Source organism: Tachysurus vachellii, chromosome 16, assembly GCF_030014155.1.
Source record: "Tachysurus vachellii isolate PV-2020 chromosome 16, HZAU_Pvac_v1, whole genome shotgun sequence".
Lineage (NCBI taxonomy): Eukaryota > Metazoa > Chordata > Actinopteri > Siluriformes > Bagridae > Tachysurus > Tachysurus vachellii.
In genome coordinates, this window is record NC_083475.1 from 12,714,754 (window position 1) to 12,741,649 (window position 26,896).

Here is a 26,896-nt window from a genome sequence, read left to right on the forward strand (position 1 = left end):
TGCTTGCAATTTTTGTATTTGCCCTTTTTGGAAACAATTTGGAAACAAGCATTTGTGTACCAGTCTATTTATTTACACTGTATTTGCTGTCAGAATTAACTTGTGAATGATCTTCTTGCTTTTATGTTCAGCTGTCTGCAGTCCATCTCAAGCACCCCATAACGATGTTAAAGGTAGAGATGGAAAGACTCTCCGCTGGAACATGACATACAAATCAGTTTTGGACTCTTGCACTGGTTTTGCCACCTGATGCACTTTTAAGGAAAGCATAAAATTCACGATTCAAATTCAAATTCAGTTTATTTTGTATAGCACTTTTAACAATTTCCCATTGTATAAAAGCAGCTTTACAGAAGTATGGAAACAGAAGAGAGAGAAAAAAGAAATAAATATAATAATAATAATAATAATAATAATAATAATAATAATAATAATAATAATAATAATAATAATAATAATAATTTAAAAAAGGATAAAAGTAAATAAATTAATATATACAATTAAAGTTTAAAATGAATTTAATATTAATATTAACTTAAAACATATAATACTATATATCTATCCCTATCCCTAATGAGCAAGCCGGAGGCGATGGTGGCAAGGAAAAACTCCCTGAGATGATAAGAGGAAGAAACCCTGAGTGGAACCAGACTCAGAAGGAAACCTCATCCTCATTTGGGTGACACTGTCAGGACTCAGCCCGGACAGTGGCCACGTGCTTTTGTTTATGTTTTGTGTCACATGTCTGCCCCGCCCTTATCTCTTCCTCCCTGTCTCTGCACACCTGTTCCTCATGTGTCTAATTGTTATTAGTATTTAGTTGAGCCGCGTTGCCTTAAGCAGCGCGGAATCCTTGTCTTTTGTTGTCGTCGTCTTGTCTAGTCTGTGTCTCTGTTTCATGTTTTTTAAGTTATTAAACCCAGTTTATTTTTTAGCTATTCTGCATTTGAATCCCCTGGTCTGTTTTATCCCCACATCCCTGACAGACACTCTACAGTAAATAGTGCAAAAGTAAATAATGTCCTATCTACAACAGTTTATAATAGTGCAACCAAGAGCTCCTGAGGAACTAATGGGTCATCATAAACTCTGAGTTTCAGCACAGACCTGACTGCTGATAAAGACCAGACTATACAGCTGACTGACACAACACTGGTTCAAAAGAAGGCATAACAGCAGATCAATCCCTGGCAGGGTGACCACCGTGTGACGAGACTCCAACCAGGGGTAGAACATCAGGATTGATGAAGTAGCTCTGTAAGAAGAGAAGATCAGACTAGGTAAAATATGCATGCTAAAATATCTATAACACAGAAAAAGTGAACAACTTTACTGAGCACTGAGGTGTGTCGTGAATACTGTTTGGTGATGTGTCTACATGCACTGCCATACATTGCTGTTTACACTCAGAAATAATGGTACTGAAAACCTCTTTTCCTTTTTTGTTTACATGGTATCAATAAAGGTACATCTATTATATACATAATTGGACCCTAAGGTTCACTCGAAAAGCTGTGTGGCATTGATACAGTACAGTATAGTGAAGAACATGAGAGAGAGAGAGAGAGAGAGAGAGAGAGAATATCTTGCAGTGATTTGCAATGATTTCATAGAGAGATTTAAAATAAATAAAACTATAACCTCAATAATTTTTTTTTTCATATGTAAAATACTGTCAAACGAAAGAAGAGCTATGCCCAACCCATAACATGCATATTATCATTCAAAATAGCAACATGAGAGCATCATGCAAATTACCCTGATGTCATTTATTGCTGTAATTCAATACAGCAGTGATTTGTAGATTACATAGGATGGGTGCAGATTTTTGCGCTAATTTGGTAGAATAATTAAGAATCATTTGTGAACGATAAATTACTGGACTGTTTATTAATAACCTCGGATGTAAGTGGAAATTGTGCTTAGATTTTACTTTTTTCAGCTATTTCTCCTTGTACTGACGCGCTGCGGAGAGGATGTGAGGTTTCAGCTTATGGAAAGCCAAACAGTTCATAAACGTTGTCCTTTTAATACACGCAGACACAGTGATTGATTTGTCACGACAAATGTGCGTCAGTGATATAGAATTTGGGCTGTTGTCATATAAATTAGGATTTCTGACAATTACATATAATTGGAAAATGTATAAATGTTAAATGTGAGTACAACATATCATGGTTTTATTGGCATGTTCTCCAAAAGAACCGAGCTTAAGTTCAGACCCAAATATCAGATAAAATGGGGGACAGTGGTTTCATTAGGAAATTAACTAAACTAATAGACACGGGACAATATTAGGGAAAAAACTCTAATGAAAATACTAAATAACAAATCACAAACCAGAAAATGGAAAACAAGGACTCTAATAAGATAGCAGATATATTTGGGGGAGGTAATTAAAGATTTTTATGTTGTTCTTTGAAATCAATTTCTTGTTGATGTATGCAAAAAAAATTCTAATACAATGATTTTTGTTTAGCCAACCCCTTTAACATTTATTCATCATTAATGTTTATTAAAATTACTGGGTTTTATTATGAATAATGTATTATTCATTCATTCATCTTCTACCGCTTATCCGAACTACCTCGGGTCACGTGGAGCCTGTGCCTATCTCAGGCGTCATCGGGCATCAAGGCAGGATACACCCTGGACGGAGTGCCAACCCATCGCAGGGCACACACACACTATAATGTATTATTATTATTATTAATAATTATATAACTGTATATAACATCTGTACCTGTATATAACTTCTGTACAAATATATATATATATATATATATATATATATATATATATATATATATATATATATATATGTACAGAAGTTATATACAGGTACAGATGTTATAACATCTGTATGTTATACATATATATATAATATAACATCTATACATATATACATATATAACATATAACATATATAACATCTGTACCTGTATATAACTTCTGTACATATATATATATATATATATATATATATATATATATATATATATATATATATATATATATATATATATATATATATATATATATGTACAGAAGTTATATACAGGTACAGATGTTATATACAGTTATGTACATATTTGATATACTGTATATATATATATATATATATATATATATATATATATATATATATATATATATATATATATATATATACATGTACAGTATATCAAATATGTACATATTACATATTGTATTTTTTATACTATTTATTCTCTACACATATTGTGCCTTACATACCTCTGCACTATTTTATTCATGTATATCTATATACACCTAAATGTACATTCTGCCTAATATTTCACATTCATATATATATATATATATATATATATATATATATATATATATATATATATATATATATATATATATATATATATATATATATATGCCATAGTCTTAGAACAATTTACTTGTACTTTTCAACAATGTCCACACATCTCTGTACATGTTTATATATATATATATATATATATATATATATATATATATATATATATATATATATATATATATATATATATATATGTGTGTGTGTGTGTGTGTGTGTGTGTGTTTATATATAAGTGCTGTACATATGTTTACATATATATATCTATTTATATTACATGCTGTACATATGTTTACATATTTATCTAACTTGTCTGCACTTGTCAATCACAGTGACACTAGGCAGAAGTGGTCATCTGTGAGTTCATGTATGTTGAAGAGGACAGCAAGTGCTTTCCTTTGTGTCATGCTTTCTTGTTCATTGTTCAAATTTTGGTATTTTTGTGAAAGTAGTCTAGTTGTAACTTGTAACTTTTTGTATTTTCCTTATATTCTCCCACCACACAACTGATAACTGCCTTCTCTGGCATGAGTCACTGCTCTTGAGCAGATGACTCTAAATGACGTCTCTATGAACCATATGGCTTGCCATAATGAGTGAAGGCTCGGAGAGCTGTGCTGTGCCCTACTTTCATAGTGGAGCGATGCTGCGTTGAGAGGGTTGGTAGGAATCTCCCAGAATGCCCCGTGGAGACAGCGACTGGGGCAGGATGCTGCCTCTGTGCTGCTGTTAGCCGGTTAGCATCGTTGCAGCGCGCGCGCTGACATTTCCAGCGTTCGACCAGGCGCTCGTGGAGGTGACCGAGTGGAGTGGAGGGCGTGCGCGCGCGGCAGGATAAGACCTTCGCTTGGACCAGACAGACAGGTAGGGGGTCCACCGCCGGACGGAGCATGGACCCCCTTATCGCCCTAACGTGCACGCAGGAGGAGAGAAGCGAGACCTTTAGCGGTCGCCTCGGAGCCAGCGGCGGGGAAGCGGGAGAGCAAAAGCCGGACTGCGCGAGGGACGAGGCGGCCGCGGGGGACAGAGAGGAGCCGCTGGAGGAAAAAATGAAAGGTCTGGCTTTCAGGAAACAGACTTCATACAGGTGAGTGTTTAAAATGGTATAGTGAGAGAGAGAGAGAGAGAGACAGATAAAGACAGAGACAGATAGAGAGAGAGACAGAGAGAGACATAGAGACATATAGATAAAGAGAGAGACAGATAGAGGGAGAGAGAGTAAGAGACAGAGGGAGAGAGACAGACAGATATAGAGAGAGAGACAGACAGATAGCGAGAGAGAGACAGACAGACAGAGACAGACAGCTAGAGAGAGAGACAGAGAGAGAGACAGATAAAGAGAGAGAGACAAGGAGAGACAGATAAAGAGAGACAGAGAGATAGTGAGAGAGAGACAGATAAAGAGAGAGAGACAGATAGAGAGAGAGACAGACAGACAGAGACAGACAGCTATAGAGAGAGAGAGACAGAGAGAGAAAGAGAGACAGATAAAGAGAGAGAGAGAGAGACAGAGAGAGAAAGAGAGACAGATAAAGAGAGACAGAGAGAGAGAGATAGTGAGAGAGAGACAGATCAAGAGAGAGAGACAGATAAAGAGAGAGAGAGACAGATAAAGAGAGAGAGAGAGACAGATAGAGAGAGAGACAGACAGACAGAGACAGACAGCTATAGAGAGAGAGAGACAGAGAGAGAAAGAGAGACAGATAAAGAGAGAGAGAGACAGAGAGAGAGAGATAGTGAGAGAGAGACAGATAAAGAGAGAGAGACAGATAAAGAGAGAGAGAGACAGATAAAGAGAGAGAGAGAGACAGATAAAGAGAGAGACAGGTGCATTATCCCAGGCGCAGACCGCAGCACACAACAAACACTAGTGCGCTGTAGGACAGAAGGCACGTGAAAGCGTCTGGATCAAGGCTAAGTAATAAATAATATGAAACTATAATAAAAGTAAGGCTTTAAAGGCTTTAATGCACCATTACACTCGATGTGAATGTTGCTTTTATTGCAGCGCTTTATCGCGTCGTGTACAAATAGAGGTGTTTTCTGAATATTGATTTCACCCAGTCTCTCTCTCTCTTAGTGTGTGTGTGTGTGTGTGTGTGTGTGTGCGTGTGTGTATTTCCTTTTTTGACCACATTGTCATTAGGCATTAGGAAAAAACACAACAGGCAAACTTCAACCCTCTGCTGTACTGTAGATCATTTGCTGTTTATCAGGTATTCGGTTATGGTAGTAGAACATGATCTACACTAATTGGCTGTATTAATATATTAATAACTAATTATATGTATTTACACATCACTATAGTTAAAGCCATTTGCACAGTGCACAATATGTATCATAATATTAATGCTTGTTACCGAAACTGACAAGGAACATAAAAAATCCTATAAAAAATTGCAGCATCAATGAAACATCCAACATAAATAAATAATTTATAAGAAAAAAGGAGTTTCTTATAAGAAATGACAATACCTCAGAAATGTGGTATATCTATCTATCTATCTATCTATCTATCTATCTATCTATCTATCTATATATATATATATATATATATATATATATAGAGAGAGAGAGAGAGAGAGAGAGAGAGAGAGATGGGGAGAGAGACAGATAAAGAGAGAGACAGAGAGAGAGATAGCAAGAGACAGATTATATATACATATATATATGTATATATATATATATATATATATATATATATATATATATATATATATATATATATATATATATATATATACACACACACAAGATGGCTTTACCAAGCTTTCCATATATATATCCATGAAACACAGTTGCTTGAGGATGAGGATGTCTATAGTAGTTATGATCCATCTGAAATGTGCACGTGTATCCCAAAAAAAGTGACATTTGTACTTTATCCAACTCAACCACTGCTGATTGATGACTTTTATTCAAAGCACTTGTTTGTTTGTTAGGCGTCCATACATTAGATACCAATAGCATGTAATGGTATGTAGACTTGTACTTGGAATTCAGTAATTTGCTTAAAATTCTTGGAAGAGTTTATTTTCTGACACATCCTTCAAATGTCATCTGTGTTATTGTTGTAATTGTTCCAAATCTTTCCTGACGTGTGCACGCTCCGTCTGCATCAAAAATGAATAATGTGACAGATTTGATGGGACTAAAATTCTACAAATATCCTAGTTATAATTCTATTTATATTACACATCCTCTCCATGTCAGTCTTTTCCAGTCTGATTCGGGCTTTAGTTATAAAATGCATGATAGTAGAATCTATATTGGACTAATATGTTTGTACTGTGTTAATTATACAGTGGTAAATAAGGTTATAGCTTTTATAATACAGGATCATGTATTTAGAGGTTACTCTGGTGGTTTAGTATGTGTGCTCTTCAGCAGGTCATGTATGCTACAGTCTCATTGTGTTAGTGTAGTGTGTTGTCTCTGTCAGAAGCTTGTGGGTCTTTAACTGATGTCTTTGACATACTGGAGGACATTCTGGCTCCACAGAAGAATTTACAACCCTGGAAGAAAATTTTGCTTCACATTTACCAATAAAAAATGTTTCATGTGTTTGTAGAGTACGACTGATTCTGTGCTCTGGTGTGGGCAGTCTGCAGCAGAAATGATTTAAAGCATGTGTTTATGTGGATTAAATCGATATGGTTCACCGATTCAGTCCATGGGAAGGATTGAAGACTTCACAGCCTATTGACAAGCATACTGAACCACCACCTACAATACTCTCTTTGTTCTCATCTCCTACTGCAAGCTATAGTGATGATGTTTTGGCCCTCACTTTAGTTGCACACACCTGTTCATCTGACCAGAACAATCCTAGAGGACATGCATGAATCCTGTTGCTCTCAGAGTCAGCTGGCTAATCCCTGAATTCCATTTGAGTGACTTTCAAGGCTTTTTCCAGTGCCGAATATAGCAGTATCGGTGGTACCAAGAGAAAAACGGAACTGTGCTTTATTCCCATTGGCCATAGTCCAGAAACCGAGATTTTTTAAACATGTTTTTTGGTTTATGCTTTAAATCGGACCTAATGGTTTATAGAAGGTGGTTGAGGATCCTCATTGATTATGTATACAGATGAGTTTGTATTTTTAAACAGAATTTCAGAAGACAGCATTTTGTATTGCCTGACAATAAATTCATGGGACCACAGAACTGTTGTTAATCAGACAATCAATGAATCAGTGATTTTTTTTTCTTCATAATGGAATTAACAATTACGTACACCACAACATGTTATGTGACATCAGTGAGCACTGTAATGGTAATGGTCTTTCTACAGCCATCAAAGTTATGGTTTCTGTTGGTAGATGAACCAGACCTAGATTTTGCTTGATTTTCTTTGTTCAGTTGATCAGTGACTAGATTTCTTCATCAAAATGGGTACAAACAGCTTTTAAAAGTAACTTGTTTACAGTTCAGCTTACAGTTCTGAGATTTCAATCAAACATCTAAGATTCTAAATAAAAGGAAGTTTGCTGTGTTTAATCAAGCTTGATGATTAGTCTTCAGTGAAAAAAGCAGTACAGAAGACTAGCAGTTGTTTTAAGCAGTTGTTTTGGCTGTTGTAATAAACAGGAACTAATAGCCTTATCTCAAATAGCAAACATCTATTCCCATCTATTCTTAGAGACCCCCTGCCTTTGAGCCGTCCTCCACTTTTGTTACCGACTGTCATAGAGAGTAGCAGTCAACAGTCTGTCATATCCAGCACTTGACCAGATCAGCCTTGCTTTCTTTCCCGCAGTCTTTTTCGAGTGCAAATGATCAAAGCCATCTTCACCTCTCGATTTTCAATTCAGATTAGATACCAGATGCAAAAATCACAAGCAAACAACGTGCAAGAAAGAAGACAACACCAGAACAGCTTTATACATGCTATGTCTCTGATTACACCACATTGTTCATTTTAGTTAGCCCTGTCTAAACCTGAGCAGAACAGAGGACACTTTGAACATAGAAGACACTTTTTTTTTTTTGCAGCCTTAAAAGAAAGCTGTTAATTAGATTTTTATGATTTTGGGATTAAAGAATTCCTTTCTAACTCTAACTGACTAACTCTCATTAGTCAGGGTAAGATGTGTGGAATGTCCAAAACAGAAATATAAAGGTGTGGCTGCATTTGCATCATTAGGTAGACTGCAGTCTTGTTTGTAGATTTTGACACCTTCAGTACAGATTCTCTCAAGATAACAGGTCGTTAAACATGGATTAGCTTCATTGTAGAGAAGCGTTCAGTGTCGGCTCAATCCATCTCAACCGCTGACATCACAGCATGAATATTTTACAGACCGTGTAACATTTTCTGATCAATTTAAAGTATGAAACAACACAGTGTGTCTAAAAGCAGAGCATATTACATGTTTAATGTTGTTGCTACTGCATTTAAGAATAAGTTGAACGTTTGGATGTAGTATTTCTCGACTTCAGTTCAGAAGACCCATTGCCCTACAACAGCTCCAAAGTTACTAACTCAACATACAAGCTCCAACTCATTAGCTCAATATTTCCATTTATAGCATTTGGCAGGCACCCTTATTCAGAGCAACTTACGTTCATACAACTGAGCAATTGAGCGTTAAAGGCCTTGGTGGTCCTCGGATTCAAACTCACAACCTTTCGATCAGTAAGTACTGACCACACCTTTAAAGTGCTCCAAAGAACTGGAGCTCCAGTGAATAACAAAAGATCAAATTCCAGGATTATTAAACTATATTATGCTTTATTCATTTTCCATTATTAGTGGAAAAAACCCCACAACATTGTGGATTATGCTAGATATCTACCAATTCTACAGCAGTGAGAGATCACTGAATGTCAGGCTTTGTGGGTGTATAGTTTAACAGGTCAGCTAGTGGTGGGAGGTTTCTCAGAAGGCTATAAATATACAAAAACAGAAAAAAACAGTGTGTATTTTAGAATAATTATTTTTTCTGACAGACATAACCTGATAACCTGCAAGTCATTTATACCGTACAGATTATTATAACTATATAGGTTTTAAGGTGTTGGACTACTGATCGGGGAAGGTTGTGAGTTTAAATCACCCACCACTGATAGACCCTTGAACAAGGGCCTTAACTCTCAACTGCTCAGTTGTATAAATGAGATAAATGTAAGCTGTGCTGTATAAGGCTGTCTGCCAAATGCTGTAAATGTAAAATAAAGAGTCAATAAAGTTTGAACACCGGGGTATGGCAACAGGTATAAAGACTGCAGGAGATGATTGTTAAGTAGTACTTCAATTGAGGTAACTCTGCATTCAAGCAGTGTTTTAGGTTTAGTATATGTGTTTCCTTGTAGAGAGAATTTAATATCTCCTAAATGTCACCTTGTATTGAATTGGTAAGCTTCTGGTGATGACCGTACTATGAGGCAGTGTGTGTGAGGAGAGGTTGCATCCTGAAGGCTGGTCCTCCACAGCACACTGCAGCACAGGAAAGTGGGTTTAATAATTTATTACTTACAAGTGTTGTCTCTTATCAGTCCAAGTTTAATGAGGCCCCCAGTGCATTTTGGCATCTCTTAAATCGACCACAGTGCTCACTTTGGCACTGATTTTATTTGCTATTTGTCTGCAGAAATGTGGAGCTCCTTCCTGTGGGCGCACTAGTGGCCACTCCACTTGGATTTGGTCGCAAATCTTAATTTCTTTTGAATGTTTGCTCCCTTAGGCTTTGTGGTGTTATTTTTGTACTGGCATGATTAAAGTATGTATAGCAGAGAGTGACTATTAGGCTGTATCTTTTAAGTTGTTTGTATTTTAAGCCTCCAGGATGCAATATAACTGAACCCAAAATAGTTCTCATTACATGACATCACTCTGTGTTATAACCCATAATGTATTGCACTCTATGATGAAGAGTCCAGACGAAGTCCAACAGTGAGCTACTTATAAAGTAATAATACTTTTAGTGCATAATTTAAAATATTAAGCCATAACTGACATCCCCTTTTTATTTATTGAGGAACAGAATGAAGCTAAGGTCTCTGTTTGATTTTATTCCCCTTTAAAAATAATTCATATGGCATTGACGCTATTCAGTGAATTTCATTCTTACAGTACTGAGTCTAGATGTTTCACTTACAAGGTATCATTACTCTGTGTGTTTCTTTCATGGTAAGGTCCAAATGTGCCTAAAAATAGAGCAAAAATTGTCATTTCATTTTGTCAGGTTAAGGCTAGGGATAAATATTATTAATTCTCTCTATCCTTTCTCTTTGTTTCTTTTTTTTCTCTTTCACTCTCTCACACGTTTCTAAATGACTTTGGATGACGAGGATCTCTTTTGCAGATAGAAGAAGGGCCACTATAGCACCTTCTGATGACACACACATACACACACACACACACACACACACACACATGAAGGTGTTATTTAAATAGCTATAATCTGTCCCCTGAAGATGGATAACAGAGCGGCTGAGCACCTTTAAAAAAACAGCACAGCTCCAGCACTTTTTTTTTCTTTTGTACTGGGACTTCGTAAGGCACCCTGATGAGACACATTAAAAGGATTGGATCTTTTCTTATTAGGCTTAATACTGTAAGAGATTTTAGACTTGCTCCCCTCCTGCTTTAATTTCAGAGGTCTCTACTCTTCTTCAGGCAATGATCCATCCTTTGTGTGTCTTTCCTGCAGGGTAACTGACTACCAGTAATGCTCAACCAGTCTAGCTCTATACATTTATGCACATGTTTGTGTGCCTTTCTCTCCCTGTGTCCTCTCTCTCCCTCTGTTTGCCTAGGCAAATTCATCTTGGCTCAAATGCAGGAACTCAAATCCTGCACCTGGTGTTCTGGCAGCAGATCACCTGCAGACAGCAGCCCTACTGGAGGTGCAAGCCACTCAATCCCATTCATCTCTCCCTCACTTCTTCTGTCTCCCCTCTCTGCATGTGCTGCTCACGTATCCCACAGTTCTGGGACAGCAGCTCTGCTCAGCATCACTTAGCGCTTTAACAGTGCTGTGAAATGTCACACAGGATGGAAAGCACTTGTTTATATTATTGTTATTGTGCCTTGACTATGCGACGGCAGTGTCTGGCCTCACATTATCCTCTTGCTCCATAAATGTGCTGCATTTTGAAAATGAGAGCTATTTTTTTTCCCCTTCAGCAGCAGATGGCCTCTGGATTGTGTTAAAGTGCTGTGTTCATCTAAGGCAAACAGGGAAGGTGTCAGAGGCAAAATGGAGGCTGATTTTGTTGGATGTGATTCTGGATAATCACACTACTAATCTCAGTGCAAAGTGAAAACTCAAAGAGAGAGAAAATAGAGACAGAAAAAATAAAGTGAGATATTCGATGACATAAAAATGAAACTATTTTACATCCCTCCTCTCATATATGTCAATTGTGGGGTTGAAAACACTCTGGAAATAGCTGCTATCCAGGATTGAGCTCATGCTCGAAAAATATATTTTGCACAGTATTTCATTTTTAACATTTTAATACTCATTGGTAAAGAATTTGTCTAAATAGCTTCTTTTTGTGCAACTCTGCAGTACCTCTATTTTTTTGTTGTCACTGAATGTTGTACAGAAGCCAATTCTGTTAAATATTAGTTTTTAACTGTTGCTAGTGTCACAGTTTTCTTTTCTGGGTTGCCAGCCTGTCTATACAGTTTTTCATTTCTATATCAAAATTTTATTTCAGGTTAGCCTACTTTATGTATGTGAATACCCAGTGAAGTAAATACCTACCCATTAACATCTGGGACAACTCAACCTTGTGCAGCTATGTTGTGCAGTGTTAAGTCCCGTTTAACTGTGACATAAATTCCTGATTTCCAGATTAAAGATTTATTTAATGAATACATTCCAATTAAGTGTTAGGCTCATTTACATTATTTGCAAGTTTTTTAAGCTTTTTTTAACATAAGCCATTGTACTATTGTATAGTATTATACTACATATATTATCATACTATTGTGATAATATTATAAAACCATTGTAGTGTCATATTGGGTATGCATGCATTCATAAGGCTATGATAATGTATGACAAAGGCTATATTTAATATTTTTAATAGTTTTCTGAGTTATATTAAAGCACCATAGGAAAACTATGGTCCTAATACAGTTATCCTATACTAACTTTAAAATATGAGGGTACACAGTACACTGTAGTAAATATCATGAACAAGATCAGTGCCTTCTGTAAAGGTTAACATAATCACAAAACTCCAAAAAGGTCCTCAATATTGAACCTAAACCTGATTTGATTAGCAGCTTGTGGCGATAAAAATCATGTAATCGATAAAAAGACGTCACAGCCGCAGTATTTTATGACAGTTTTTATTCTTTTCCAAATTAATAAAGCCATCAGTCAGTGCACACACCTTCAAACAAACCTCAGCCAGGTGTCCTGCTGTGCACACAATGATGCACGGACACACACACACACACACACCCTGAACACAGTATAACTATTAATGAAAGGTTCTCGTTAGTAGACGGCCGGAGAATTATTCATGATTTTAACATTGAAGCCTGGCCGTATCCTAGAGTGCGGCGTAGTTTAACTGATTTCTAGAAGAACGGCAGGTAATCTGACCTGCCGAAAAGGAAGTGCGGCTTCATGCCTATTCATACTATAGTAAAATTCTCAATCATGTCGTTACATTTATACATTGGCAGCATTGTTGTATTTTGACAGTCTAGACGGCGTTGTGGAAGTGGCTCCTCTAAAAGCTCTGAAAAAGATATATGATTTCTGCCTCTGAGTTTGTGCAACAATTGAAAAGCCTACTAGTTGGATGGTAAAGCTGGGGAGCTCAGTAGCGATGAGGTTTCTGTAGACAGGACTAATCTGACTGAGCACACAGCTTCTGTGTGTGTTTCCACTGGTACACATCATCCCACTGTCATTCTCTCTCAGCACTAATTATAGCACGTCCCTTATGCTCTCCAGCTGTGGTCTGAGTGTGTGTGTATGTGTGACTGTGGGTGGGTGGGATCATAGGCTTAACCTGCTCGACAGACAGCACAGGGTTATGGTAGCCTCATTTAATAGATGATTAATTCATTTAGGCAGCTTGGACCTCAGGTGGAAAAGATGTAAAAGGAGAGTGTCACGTCGCTCTCTAAGGATCAGAGAAGGCCTCAGGAGCAAAATAATTAGAAGCTTCATGGTGCAGGGATCTGATCTACACTGCCAGGGTATTCACAGCACTGTCAGCATTTAGACAAACACAAACAGCGGACATTATGACAGACGATCAACACTGGAAAAAAATCAGCATTGTTTTTTTGGTTCTACCAGGCACTATCTGTACTTCAATAAAATCTTTAAACATCTAAGTTTTTATAAAGTGGCTGGGGTTTCTTTTGGGTTCTCTCTTTTTTTAGAGTCTAATCTCATACTGGTTAATGGAAGGGTGGCAGTGAATGTCCTTCAAGGTTGTATGAGTGTGTGAGAGTGTGTGTTGCCCTTAGGCTCTGGATTCAGAAGAAAGATTTTTACTGAAATGAATGGCTACTGGCCATGTGACATTTTTGCTGCAAGCTGAAATCTTGATCATTTTTTGGTCTGTAATTAACTAAGCAAAATTTAAGACAAATAGGTGCATCAGTGAAGCAGAAGTGAATCATTTTTCTTAATATTTGAACATTTTATCATGTAACTTTAATATGGACTGAAGAATGAACTTTAATATGGACTGATGCATTTTTTCACTGAATTAGTCATTTTCTCCACTGACTGATCCAGTATCTAATTTCTTCTGATCATAAGAGCAAAACATGGATTGTTGGTCATAAACTGTGTGATCTCATCTACAGCTAGGTTTGAATATTGAGTTTTATATTTATACTCTGTTTTCTGGTCACAGTCATTATACATCTAAACCTCAGCCTGTCTGTAGTATTACTGTCTGTAATTTGGAGTTAACCATTGTCATTTTGTCATTCTTCAGACAAGTCAATTACATGTCATTCTCTTGTCCAGGTCAGTTGCCTGCAGAGAGTGGTGTACCTTTTTCAGTAGTGGTGTAAAATATTCTTCATTTTTTCCTGCACCATTTTTTTTCACTCATTGAACTCCAGCTGGTGCATTTGATTTTTTTGCCCCATATGCAGAAGACAGATGTGTATTGCCTGAATATGCCTGAAGGCTCTTGTCTGCTTGACCAATGAACATGCGCCGTAATAGAGGAATATTTTTCACTTTGACAAAAAAATAAATAAATTAACTTCTTTCCTATTTGTTTAACAAGTTGGTTTAAATTCACTCTTGCTTTAAGATGTGATGATCAAACATCGTGTCAAAGTTTCTGTTTCTATGTTAGCTAAAATTAGACAAGTTAACAAGTAAGACAAGTAAACGTACACTAATGATGTAGCTGGGAACGTGACCTTAGAATTTGGCAAATTATGTGAAGGTGGCGTAAATACAGCACTATGATACCAGTACAGGAAGATGGTTTGACCTAGTAAAAATAGGACTTAATAACCAATGTAGCTAGCTGCCATTGCTTCAGTGTTAATGATGTTAGCAACAGTGCATGTTTTTTTATACCTGTAAATCATTTTCACTATGATCACTATGTTTCGTAACCAAGTCACAAAACATAGTCTAGCTTTAGTCAGTTAGTTTTTACAACTAAACTACAACTCTGGCTTTTTTATCATATTGCACCCATTTAATGCATCCCTATAGATAGTGATTAATTTAATCTCTTTTTAATACTGTGATTTTCTTTCTTTCTTTCTTTCTTTCTTTCTTTCTTTCTTTCTTTCTTTCTTTCTTTCTTTCTTTCTTTCTTTCTTTCTGTCGTTTGCTGCTTTACCAGGCACTTGGCTGGGTTGCGGAGGCTTGAAATACAATTCAAAAGTGAAAATGCTTTAAATAAAAGCGCTATACTGCTGTTGCCTGAGGTAAAGTTAAACTCAAATTCTGATTGGTCAGGCTTGTTGCTAAGTAACTGCTTGTTTAAAGGTGCTTTTTTCTGGTTTCCAATGTATGTGCTGGAGATTATTTTCAGCAACAGAGGACTGTGAACTTGGTTATAACTGACTATATCACAAACAAAGCCAGTTATTATTATTAGTATTATTATTATTATTATTATTATTATTTTGTTTTGGAGCATTAGTAATCATTAGTCAACTCTAAAGCTCTCATCAGCTCTAAAAATATGAATAATCTATCCCATTGGTGCACCTGGGAACATGTGTGTCCTGTACAAAAGAGATTAAACAACTGCATCTGCCTTTCTGTAAAACTTTTCTTCACTATATATGCTACAGCATATATGATCACGACATATACTGTAATTTAATGGCATGTTAAAACATTAAACATAAATCTTTGAATGAAATTCCTTCTGCAAGGAATATAAACTTGTACCGGACTGAACTCATAACATATGCAGCTTAGGGCTTCATATATATTAGAGAGAATTCTACTAGTCATTTCGCTACTGTATTAATCTATTAAATCCGCAGACCTGTTGGTTTAGACTTTCAATCCTCTCTTTCCTATTTCACTGTAGTTACTGAATAATGCATTTTAGTTACTAACAGAATGCTTTAAGTCGAATATCTGAATAATAAGCTCGGAGTTTAAGTATTAATAAGGAAAAGGAAGTGGTTACTGCATACGGATAAGGAGAAATACTGAATGCGGATGTATGACTTGGTCAGGGGGTCAAGCTTTATTTAGCACAGAATTTTGTTTGATGTTTGGGAGTGTTGGAGTCAAGCTTGTGGTTATGCAGGTTTGCAGAGCAGCTTCAAAAATGGCTCTTCACTGGGGATCATCCAAGACCTGAGCTACACTCTTCTCCTGTCACGGTGGCGCAACTATTTTGAGCAGATGGAGAGGTCAGATACGGGAGAGATGTGTGCTTCCGATGCCTCCCACGCACACAGCACCCAACAAGGTTAATTATGGAGGTGTCAGCAGTCAGAAAATAGGAGGATACAGGAAAGAAAGATAGATGGAGAGAAAGTGAGAGAGAGAGATGGTTGTTCTACAGGCAGCTTCCTACGTAAACTGCAAATGATGCGCCTAATCTCTCACTCTCTTTCTTTCTCACTTTTTCACTTTCCCTCTCTTTCTCTCTCGCTCTCTCGCTCTCTCTCTCTCTCTTTCTCTCACTCTCTCTCTCTCTCTCTCACACACACACACACACACACAAAAGCACAGGCCTTCACAGATAGATGTAATTTTACACGCCGTTCCCACACTCTCCCACTCGCTTGACATTGCGCTCACTGATACACAGCCGCACAACAGCCAACACACACAAACACACACACACACACACATACACACACACACACACACACACATACAGGATTCTGTCACATGCAGTACAAGATATTATCACATTTCTCTACATGCAACAGACACTTCAATTAGATAACTTCACCCATAGATATTTACACTGTATTATTATCTAATATATGTTAATAACATAACTGATAACAATTCATGACGTGTGTGTGCACTGTATTTTGTTATGTCTACCTCTTAAAGGGACTGACCTGCTGACTTCCTCTCATTGTTTTTTTCATCGTCATCATCATCATCATCTCTCTGTCTCTGTATATATAGATGTTTATATGTAAACAGAAGAGAGAGAGCTTCTGTAGATCTCTACAGCAATGATCTTGCCAGCAACTTAAAACACACTGTGGACTCAACAGTTAGTTAAGCAAAATTAAGTCAGTCTATTGTGAACATTAATATTATTAATATTAATTAATGAATGTAAATTTATAAATGATGATAAGTTTTGTAAATCAGTGTAATAAACAGATAATGACTGATCAGTAAATCATCATTTTTGGCATATTATTATCTTTTTATCAGTTATTGTGCTACAAAATTTGGTACTGGTAAAAAAAAACCTGGAGCAGCACGCACATCACATTCACACTTAGAAGCAATCTATGGTAGTCACCCAACCTACCAGCATTGAACACTACCCTGAGCCAGGATTTGGAAGTGTATGTTGGCAGCACCCACTGTGCCACCATACCTCGAACAAAATAACACATGTGAAATATTATCAGTGCATCAAACTTTACACTGCAGATATGTGTGCATGATTTGCAACAGTGTGTGTCAAGCAATTTTAAAGGATACAGTGACAGAATCAGTACAAATTGTGTTTGTGTTTATCTGAATCGTTTACGTTTACAGCATTTAGAAGAGACTCTCAGCAACTATTATATTGGTCTTCATCGAGTAATGGAGGAATGGCTTCTAAACTTGTTATTCCCAGTAAAGGAGACGTGGTCTCTAAACTCATCAGTTCCTGCAAAGGAGGTGTGGCCTATGCGCTGCTCAGGGGTCTCTTTGCTAATTAGTTCTAACGATGGAGGTGTGGCCTTTTTCTTGTCAATCCTAATGAAGGTGGTGTAGCCTCTGTGCCTAGTAGTCCCAGTGAAGGAGCCATAACATTTGCTCTTGTCAGTCCCAAGAAAGCAGGCGTGGAATTTTTGTTTCTCAGTTAGAAAGCCACTTAATACTGTAATGAATAATATGGTGTCTCATTGTACATAGCTATATTATCCTGTACAACGCTAAATGATAGTGTCAAATTGTATTTACACATCAGATCTTTGATAACCAATTATGATTTACATCATCATCATCATCATCATCATCATCAACATATCATTTACACCTAATATTCAAGCTGCCTTCAAACACATAAACAATACAACAGTTATAGCTATTACAGGCACTGACAATCATGAAATTGATAGAACAGTGTTAGAGCCAGGCAGCATTTACAAGCATGTGGTTGATGGTTGCAGAGCCAGAAACCCCCACAACCCCTTCCCATTTGCTCTGAGGAATGTGAGACAGTGGGGGCTCAGTGTAGCTGGAATCCTCTCGCTCACTGAAGGACAGAACTCCTGTAAGGCACAGCATGCAGCCTGCTGAGGAATGAAGAAACAACTGTGCTTGAATCCGAGATAATTAGGACAGCGAGCGAAAGACTTGGAGGGTTGAAAAAGACGAAAAAGACAGCAGAGGGTTAAAGGCTACTCGAGCTGTCGAAAGGGTTCGAGCTGTCGAAAAAGACAGCAGAGGGTTAAAGGCTACGGATGTGAGACGTTCCTAAGGGAGATAGTGATAAAGAGACGTCTCACATCCTGTCAACTTTTTAATTATTAACATCCACACAACATCCATCCAACATCAAACTCTTACTCGTGACTCCATGGCTTTGTATGTGTGTATGTGTGTGTATCTCTACCGTGTCTGTGTGTGACCGAATGATGTTCCATATTGTTAGCTAGGAACTAACTAGAGGCAGGAAATGATAGTTATTTGACTGTCGCATAGCTAAGTCTCAGTTTCCTGTCTCAGAATGTTCATATTTTAAAATCATGATGGATTAGGTTCAAATTTCTTCTCAAATATATAATAAGGAAGTGGCAGTCATTTTTAAGAAAAATTATTTTGCAGTTTGGACCATTAATCTTTGCCAACTTTGATTTAGAGCCTTTTAGATATTTAAATTTAGATTTCTAATTTCTGTATTTTTGCTTGACTCTGAAAATTGATGTGATGTAAATCTACCAAGTCTAGTGTATGTCTCAATAATTACCAAAACCAGTTAAGTTCAAATAGTTCTTTTTAAAAGTTTTGATTTTTAATCCATGACATCTTTATTATTCTGTGTAACTGTGTAGCTGATATTGTTGTGTAGACCCAAGTTTATTATTATCACTAGCCCAGTAAAAGATGCTGATTTGATGATCAGATGAGTTGGTTTGGATTTTGGCATCTATAACTCATTTTCCTAGACTAACTGATACAAAAATATCTCCTGATTCCCACTGGCAGACAAAGGGGGAACACCTCTCCAGCTGAGATCCAAATATGTTATTTCTTCTGCGCTGTATCCTTGGGGTTAAAGCAATGATGTCTGTGAAGCTGTTTGGAAACATTGTGTACTATGAAAAAATATAAACATTCTTTTATATTCTAGTAAAAAAGGAGACAGAGGGAATGAGTTGGAAAAAACAAACCCATACACTGAAAGTAAAGTGGCTCATGCTATAAATTAAGATCACCAAAGAACGCTGTAAACAAAGGAGTATAAATATCCTGAAACTACAAATTGGGAGCAGGTGACCCTACTGACCAGAGAATGTGAACAATGAATTGAAATGTGGATGCAATGTCTGTGTACGGAAAATGGGAAGCCAAAAAGGTCAAGAACGATCTAATTTTGTATGTAGTCCTGGGTTTTGCTTAAGGAATATATATATATATATATATATATATATATATATATATATATATATTCATACATGCATAGATCAGGTAACCACAAAGAGTAGAAAGAAAAATATATTTTGCTTATGTTTTACTTTACAAAGTAATACTGATGCTACTGTTTAAGGCAGCAGTGTCCAATCTTATCCGGAAAGGGCCGTTATGGTGCAGGTTTTCATTCAAACCAAGCAGAAGCCACACCAGAGTCTACTAAAAGCCAAGAACAACGGATTAAACAGGTGGAATCAGGTGTGGCTTCTGCTTGGTTTAAATGAAAACCTGCACCCACACCGGCCCTTTGTGGATATGATTGGACACCGCTGGTTTAAAGGTTGAAGCGTAATGATTTGTCCAATGACTTGGTCACTAACCCTGACATCTAATTAAAGGTAACATTAATGACAGGTTTTTGTTGCTCAGATCTGTCTATTAAACCTCAGGCTTTTATTGAACACAGTGAGATGGAAATTCACACAAATACATGTGGTAAGCTTCGAACATAGTTCACCACAACATGGAAAATATGCCTAACATAACAGTGAAGGTGAAATAAATCTAGTGGAAAATCCAGTAAAAATGGAAAAACAAATTGTACTCATTTTTTTTAATTCATTAGTTGATAGTGAGTTTTTAATTTATAGCCGGATTTAAAGATGAGAAAGATAAGACATGCAAACACTCCTATTGTGTCATTCATTAGGATATGCAGGAGAAGGTGAAGGATTGAGGAAAGGAAGAGGGGAGAGCTAGGTGAGTGGAGAATGAATGTGTGGCACTGTGTAGTCTGGCTATAAATATCTGTGTGTGGTGTTTTGGGAGGTTGGGGAAAAGCCCAAGCTTCCTGTCTGCACACACCAGACCATCACGAAGGTAGCATGCACACACACACACACACACACACACACACACACACACACACACACACACACACCTATATGCTGACTCTGTATGTATGTACTGTATCTTAATTCCCACTACATAGAATTTTGACTTTTAGTACAGATCCATCCAATTAATTTGGCATAATTACACCATCTGTACATCTCTAGCTGCACAATTGAAAACAATAGACAGTACTGGACTACTGCTAGCTGTACTGTACACCCACACCCTGTGTTTTGCCTTGAGATAAAGTGAGTTAGCACCTTGTGCCCAGCATTACTGGAGCCACCATAACCCTGATCAAAATAAGGCATTTACTGAAGATTGAATGAATGAACGAATGAATGAATGACACAGCTTCTGTGCAGCAGTAAATACGAAAGCGACATTATTAAATGTACCTGCCAGCAAAAAAAATCCTCAGTATGCAACAAAAAGCTTAAATATGATGCGTGAAGCCCAGCAGAGAGGCTGAAAGGCATCTGCTCTCGGTTTCCCTGGGTTTTGTGATTATCACGCTCCATCTCTATGTTAGAGAGGCCTGCATACACTAAACTTCATTAAGCAGGAATAATGGCATGCAGTGAAGATGTAATTACCATTTTTAGTTGCTCATGAAGCTGCTCATCACTATACTACAGATGCTATCTAAGCTCAGAGAGTGGAAGTGTTAGGAAAGATAGGATGACATGGAATTTTAGAGTGTGTGGAACATCTTTTGTGCGTACTAATGTGTTTCTTGTGCAATTGCTTTGTCTGACTCCCTCAAACGGTCTGTATAAGTAAAATGTCAGACTCAACCAAGACATGCTAGTTTTAAAAGTGGAAATATATATAAAGTAGAATTTTCTCCACAAGGTCTTTACACAAATCCCTTTTCCCCATTCTTTCTCTGTGACCTGGTGACAAGTTGGCTGATATATGTGTGTGTGTGTAGTTTCTGGCTGTGTGTGTGTTTTTCCTGCCATTGTGAGTGGGTGTATATCAGATTGCAGTGACACCTTCCATGGGCAAAAGAGAGAGAAATATGTCTCCGGCCGGTACAGGCAGAAATCCCATGTACATTCACCAAGCATATCCCTGACCCACACACAAACACACACACGCACACACACGCACACAAGATTTGTATCAGACATTAACTCTACTGCTTGTTTTGAACAGAGTTGTTAAAGACATAATTTCTGCATTATACACAATGGCATTTCTGAAGGCATTCTCTTATTTAATTAAGGAGAGTCGTATTGAAGCATAACTATTTTTCAGCCTATGATAATTATCACCCTATCCTCAATGGTCCATGTCTCCGTCCTGTTTCACTTCTTTTGCATTCCATCTCTGTATAAGTCCATTCATTCAAATTCTACACTTAGACTTTTCCAACTCTGTGAAATTATTATACTGTATATAATGATGTCATGACTGTGTTTTGTTCTACAGTATGAGTATGGGTCATTACAATAAACAAATATGCATTATATTCACTGGTTCTTTACCTTGTAACACAGTTGTAAGTGTTGTAAATACAGCGTAAAACCAACACCAGCTGTCCTACCCCTCATGTTTCATGGACACTGGTATACTTTTGAGTGTTTGTTTTCTTAAGCATGCAATGTGTGATGTAAATTGCTCAGGTGGTCGCTATACGCCTTTTTATGTGACTTATCTGGTGGGAATTCTAAGTGATAAGTGTTCCAGTGACAAGATGTTGACTAGTAGTGCGCTACTACGCCTGTCGGTGTCAGGCTTCACAATTTGGGAACAATTACCAGCGTTCAGCTTCTCTGTCCTATTGATTACCCCCTGTAGACTACTTAAGCACCTTTTGTGCTCACTCACAATGTCCTGCTGTTCTATTTTACTGGCTTACAATATGGCTACATAGAATATTATTAATAACACACAAAGTATGAGTACATTCTTTTGACTGTAATGACGTGGCTTGTACTAAGGCTAATATGGCAATTAAAACCATATACAGGCAGGTTTATTTTTCAATCATTAGTGTATGTTTTTCAGAATAAACGTATTGCAATTGCATCTTTGATCAATTTTTTGCACTATTAACGATCTCAATATTTTGAATAAAGACATAAGGCCCAAAAAATTGTTATTTTGTATGTACCACAGAATTCATAACCCTTCTTTCACACCAGAAAAATCTCACACACTCTATCCTGCTTCAGTCACTTTATCCTGCTTAGGGTATTGATGGAGCTACTCTGGAAACACTGTGTGTGTGAGTGGGAATACACCCTGGATGGAATGCCGGTTCATTGCAGGGCACACAGATTTACATCCACCGATAATTTTGGGTTAAAGGAGTAAACCTGGGAACTCAGAGGAAAACCACATGGACACAGGAAGAACACACACACAGACCTGAGCTCAGGATTAAATCAGGGACCCTGAAGATATGAGGTAACTTCTATATAGCTATACAGGAGATAGCAATATTTTACATGAATTTAAAAAAAAAAAGTATTACATAGAACTGGGAAAAGGCTTCCTCAAGGGTTTGTTGCATAAAAAAGTTGCTCATACAGAACAATTCTAAGTTTTAGGTTTAATCTGTTATTTCTCACAGTGATGTCAGTGTCTTAGGAAATGAAAGGCATTACTAACCTTTTGGGCTGCTGATTTTGTGAATCTAATTGCAGTGTCCAGTCCTGATTACTGAGTACTGCGTTTGAACAGCATGTCAAATTATGGGTTTGATCACAGCTTTTAAGTAAAGCACTTATCCTTGTCCTGCTTTAGGCAGTCAGCGGGTGGTTAATGTAAGTCACTTTGACTAACAGTTCAGCTAAAAGTCTGTATGTAACTGTATGAAACTGCACTGTAGCACAGTGTACCCACGCTCAAATATATGCCCGTAACTTCCTCCACACAATGACTCAGGTTCAGCTCGGTGAGCATCAGCTTACGCTGCACTCTTATTTTCTTAGTCTTGCATTGACGCAGTAAATTTTATAGATTGGCGCTGCTGGCTGGTGAGATAGCGCTGAGGTAAATGCCAACATGCTTTTAAAAAGGTGACTGCGAGATCTCTGAGACTGCTGCTACAATGCTGATGTCAGCAACGCATCTCTTCCAGACAGCTTGTGTGGGAGTGCTTCAATAATGCACTTCTCTTCATCACTGTGCCTGAAACTTTTTCTTTCCCAACATGTAAACTTTTTCAATTTTTAAACCCTTCCACCATGTTGACCACGTGAGGGGCACAGACCAGGTAATTACAGTATTTTCATAAACACTAACTGATTTAAGGCTAAATTGGAAATTCAGTTGAATTGGTGTTTTAAATTATTTTGTACCTGTGTTATGGACACTTAAGTGCAATGGTATAAAAAAAATCTTTGGAAAAGTTCCTGAAAAATGATTACTAATCTGGGTACAACTACTGTTTAATGGACAGTTCAATTCTGTTTACAGTCCACCCCCGGGGGCAGTTCTTGCTCAAAAGTAGTAGCTTGTTAGCAACCAACTTGGTTTAGCAGAGCTTTTGTCTGTTTATCTTCCTGCAATTTATTGGAGTTTGCAGTTTTACCAACGTATTTCAGTGCTAAACTTCCTCAGAGTGAGCACAAGCACAATTATATCTTTATACCCTGACCAACATCACAGGCTTTTGATAATGGAAACATTACACACTGTACACATACACAATACACTGTACATGATACATTATACACTGTACATATACATTAGTTTACACTGTTCTTTATTGTATATTAACTTCTATTTATAAACTGATGGACAGGGGTAGAATAAGAGGTCTTTATCTATTATTAAAATAGTTTGCTTAATAGCAATTGTTTGCTTTTTTCTGTCAGGTTAGCGGAGATGTTTATACAGCTTAGGCTGCATTTTAAAAACGACCTTGGCCATTCGAGTTTAAATTACAGTTAGGCAAATTTGGAGAAATGTTACAGTCTTTCAGGTTTAACAAAGCTCTGAGAACAGTTCAAAAACCTTGAGGCATGCTTTCATAAAAACGATGCGATGCTGTATGATCTTCTGTATTATTAGATGAAACTGTAGCAGAAAACTGCACTATTCTCATCTCAGTCCATTTTCTTTAAATTAACAAAAAACTACAATGTGCGCTTATATTGCCTTGTTATTTCTTGATTATGCAATTTATGTTAAAGTAAAATGAGCACTTTAATGTAGCACTATTTATTCTGAAGTCTATGATGTGCTACTGTGTATTATTATAAACCACAACCAACCTTCCCACAGAAACATTTATTAGGCTTAACAGTGTAGCACTGATGCTTGGTGTGCTGCTTCATAGACTGTCTCTGTTTGTATATCTTCAGGCAGATAACATTCGATAAAAGAGCGGTAATTGAATTGGCACAAGTCACAAATCTGCCTCTGGTGCTAAAGTAGATGAAGGCTCATGTGAGAGTGTGTGCTACTGCCTTCTCAGTGTTGTTTAATAAAGGATCGCCTGTAGCTCTTGCTTTCCTTCACCTCCTGTGCTGCTTGTTACCAGTGTCCAATGTTAGGTCACGACAGATGTTTCACATATGCACAGCAAGTTGCAGAAAAAAAGTCTATATGTATGTATATGTATATATACAAACATACATACATACTAAATATGGAACTTTATCTGCAGAGTTTACTTGTGTAGTGTGTAGGAGTGTACAATAAGGAGCTGAGAGAACTTTCGGGACTAATGGGCTAAGATAAGGGTTTTATAAGGTTGTAACATGTGGTGTAGCATGTGTAGTATGAGCAGATCCTGAAGATGAGGCTTTCCTTTTCATTCTGCTGAAGGCAAACCCTGTCACTGTGAACACACTGGCCTACTTTAGAATTCAGAAAAAGGTAAGCTCACCGCCTCGGAAATGTGGAATAGTAATTTTACGAAGCCAGTGACGATGAAGATTTGGTTGTATTGGCGTGGATTGTGTGTGTGTTGCTGGGGTGACATCACAACAAATGAGCTGTAGTGAGTTATAGACTGGGAAAAAATTCCCTCTGGCCTTATCGGTCACACTCGTTTCATAGTCTTCTGACAGTGTGAAATGTTTTAGTTTGGCTGAGCTCACTGCTCTTTCGATATTAACAATTCTCTCTCATACATATCTTGTAGCTGGGCTCAACCTGGTAAATGTTACTCCCTTGCTCATTTGTAAACATTCAAGTAGAAAGCTGCAAGTTAGCTCATTACAAAAATTCTTTGAGATTATCATCTCAGCCAAAGATGTCATCTGTCTTAGACTGTTTTTGGTAATACATGACTTGTTATGGGATCATTCAGCAAAATTCAGTTGAATATTTTGATAATGGGAATTGTGGGATGACTTTGTAAAACTACAAAAGTGCTGTTGTTCTTAAGAGTCAGCTACTCCAGTATGTGCCTGTATCACGTAGGGTTATCCAGTTTGCTTTATCTAGGTGAACCACAAATACACAAGCTCTGGTCTTCTGTAGAAAATAATAGGTCTGTTTATATGGTTTGGACAACAAGAGGACAAAAGTGTGAAAAGGCTTATTATTCATTATTAGCGTTTACACCAGACTTTTTCATCACTTATTTAAAGGTCACAGAAATAAGTGTACGTCTCAGGTTTATGCTTAAATTATAGGCAGTATCGCATGCCTGGAAATAGTGCCTAATTTAGGAAGTGTATCATTGTACCATGTAGGATTGTCTTGAAGAAAGTTAACTGGGTTGCATAATGAGTCTCAAAATAGCCTCAGCACGATGCAGGAATTGATCCTGCAGGTTGCCTTTCGGTGAGTGACGTACCGCTGATGGGGTTGAGAGATTATCCCGAGCTCCTGTGACACCCACTATCAGCCTCCACGCTCCCAGGTATCCGGCATCAGGTGTCACCTACATGGTGGGATATGAAGTACGTGTGCAGTTATGCTCGAGTGAATGTTTGATGTTGGTTCTCCTATACTCAGGGCTTAGCTCAGTGTTGGTTATGGCTGTTGCATTCATCTCTGGAACGAATCAGCAAAGTGCAGAGAGGGGAAGACCCTCAGTATCAAGGAGAACACGGCACGTTCTGTGGTGGTGAGTCACTGCTGTACTACACAATGTTGCTGGTAGCTAAGTGTCAATTGTCTGCTTTAATGATTGTGGTTCAGGAGTCAGTATCTGAAACTGATCCCTGGAGCCCTGATCATACACAGTGTTCCACGGTGAGGCAGCTGTAGTTCACTGACTTTATGAAGATAGATAGGGAATAGATCATACAGTACAATTCAGATGAGAGTGTGGAGTTATTTTGCGGTTGTATCTTGTCAACCTGCAAGGTCCTTGTCATTAAAAATTGCTAAGCTACAGCCAAACTAGCATTTTCATAAAGTAACTAGCTACACTAAAAGCCATTAAGTAAAAGTAGTGAATTACGCTAATGCTGCTTTGCTTTGGACA

At 37.4% G+C, this 26,896-nt stretch overlaps 1 protein-coding gene across 4 annotated transcripts in view; it reads left to right on the forward strand.

Moving 5' to 3' along the window:
• The first annotated feature begins 3,933 nt into the window (after nt 1-3,933).
• Nucleotides 3,934-26,896, forward strand: part of dgki (diacylglycerol kinase, iota) — a 57,060-nt gene continuing 34,097 nt past the window's right edge. For 2 of the 4 annotated variants that reach the window (XM_060889726.1, XM_060889728.1), the window contains exon 1: nt 3,934-4,436. In XM_060889726.1, the coding sequence (XP_060745709.1) occupies nt 4,240-4,436 (197 nt within the window). In that variant the 5' untranslated portion in view covers nt 3,934-4,239. The remainder of the gene's footprint in view (nt 4,437-26,896) is intronic. The other 2 variants (XM_060889729.1, XM_060889730.1) reach the window with 1 other exon arrangement.